The sequence below is a fragment of the Perkinsus marinus genome (genome assembly GCF_000006405.1).
Source record: "Perkinsus marinus ATCC 50983 genomic scaffold scf_1104296952850, whole genome shotgun sequence".
NCBI classification, from domain to species: domain Eukaryota; phylum Perkinsozoa; order Perkinsida; family Perkinsidae; genus Perkinsus; species Perkinsus marinus.
In genome coordinates, this window is record NW_003208739.1 from 1 (window position 1) to 1,423 (window position 1,423).

Genomic DNA, 1,423 nt, shown 5'->3' on the forward strand with positions numbered 1-1,423 from the left:
TCCATGGGGGGACACCCGATCTCCCGTATGCCGCCTTCAAGCAAAATGTGTAGACGGCAGTCAGATTTTATGGCATTACGTCTGATCGGGAAGCTCTACTCTATGTATTTCGGCATTTATCAAAGGGCCTGCGTTGGGATTTGATTTCACTGGCGGGAGTGCATAATCCTCCGTTGGCGACGGTGTGGAAGTTGCTCGACGAAAAGTTCGGCACAAGCGACACGCCGGGCACCGTCGCAAATCGTAGGAAGCCTTTAGTCAGAGAGAAGGGGAGTCAGTCTCAGATATGTACGCGCGTTTGCTGAGAGAGCGGGCTTTGTATGCGCAAGTGACTGGGACGCAACTGCCCGCAGCGGTTGTGGCCGCCAAGTTCGTATCAGCGCTTGCACCACCTTTGAGGGGGGCCCTTGAGACGGCGTGGGGTCGCATGCTTGGAGATTTCACTGTCGAGCAAGTCAGGGAGCACGCCCTGTTTTATGAAGAGAGACAAGTGGGCAGGACCGTCAGCGATCTAGACAAGTCCGCAAAATGCAGGAAGACCATCAGCCCCTATCCCGGCTCCAAGGCGATGAATGGGTCAGGGTCCATGGCTGCCGCAGCGACTGAGCAGTCCAGAGTCTCTCCTAGTCGCCAACCTCAGGGCTCCTCTATTCATGGTGGTATCACCGCCGGGAATCGTTGTAAGTATTGTTCGGAGAGAGGCTATAAGAAAGCCGATAAGCACTCCGACGCGTTATGTTGGGAGAATCCGGCGAATGCGAGCAAGCGTCCTCCATGGTTCAGGCCGTTAGAAGGCCGTCTCCCTAGAGGCCCGGCGGTTAACGGGTCGGCCGTAGTGGAGGCGGGTAAAACCTTTGTGACATGCGCGAAGGGCCGGCAAGGTCTGGTAGGGATCGAGACCCTTCTGGAAGGACGACGGAGTGCGAATCAAACGCCGGCTTTGTTATTGTTGGATACCGGTAGTGAGTGCACCCTGGCCTCAGCGCAGCTTATCTCGAGACTGGGACTTGAAGTGAGAACATACGGAAGCCCGGTGGTCTTGGAAGCTGCAGGGGAGGGTGGTACAGTGAACGTGGTCGGGGAAGTCGCTCTACCGGCGATGGTTGGTGGCAACGATGGGAAGTGGTACAGGTTCCACTTGACGGTGCAGGTGGCCACTGACCTCAATCCGGCCGTGGTAGATTCTTCGGCCATCCTTCTTGGTCTAGGCTCGCTGAGAAAGATGGGAGCCGAGATCGCAGTGGGGGACTCAACAGTCTTCTTAAAAGCCATGGGTGTATCGGTCAGATTGGTGTCCTGGAGTACACCCGGAGCGCCAGCTGGGCTAGCAGGGAAGAAGTATGCTGCCATGGATCCGTCCTTCGAAAGGGACGAGGCTCCACTTCCTTCTAAGGAAGAGATTGCCCGACGCCTCGAGGGGTGG

At 56.8% G+C, this 1,423-nt stretch overlaps 1 protein-coding gene across 1 annotated transcript; it reads left to right on the plus strand.

Moving 5' to 3' along the window:
* Nucleotides 1–286: 286 nt before the first annotated feature.
* Nucleotides 287–1,240, plus strand: Pmar_PMAR007720 (hypothetical protein; the record flags this gene model as incomplete). Its single annotated transcript, XM_002776906.1, has 1 exon — nucleotides 287–1,240. A coding segment is annotated over one exon (954 nt), but the record flags the coding sequence as incomplete, so codon positions are not given.
* Between the last annotated feature and the right edge of the window lie 183 nt (nucleotides 1,241–1,423).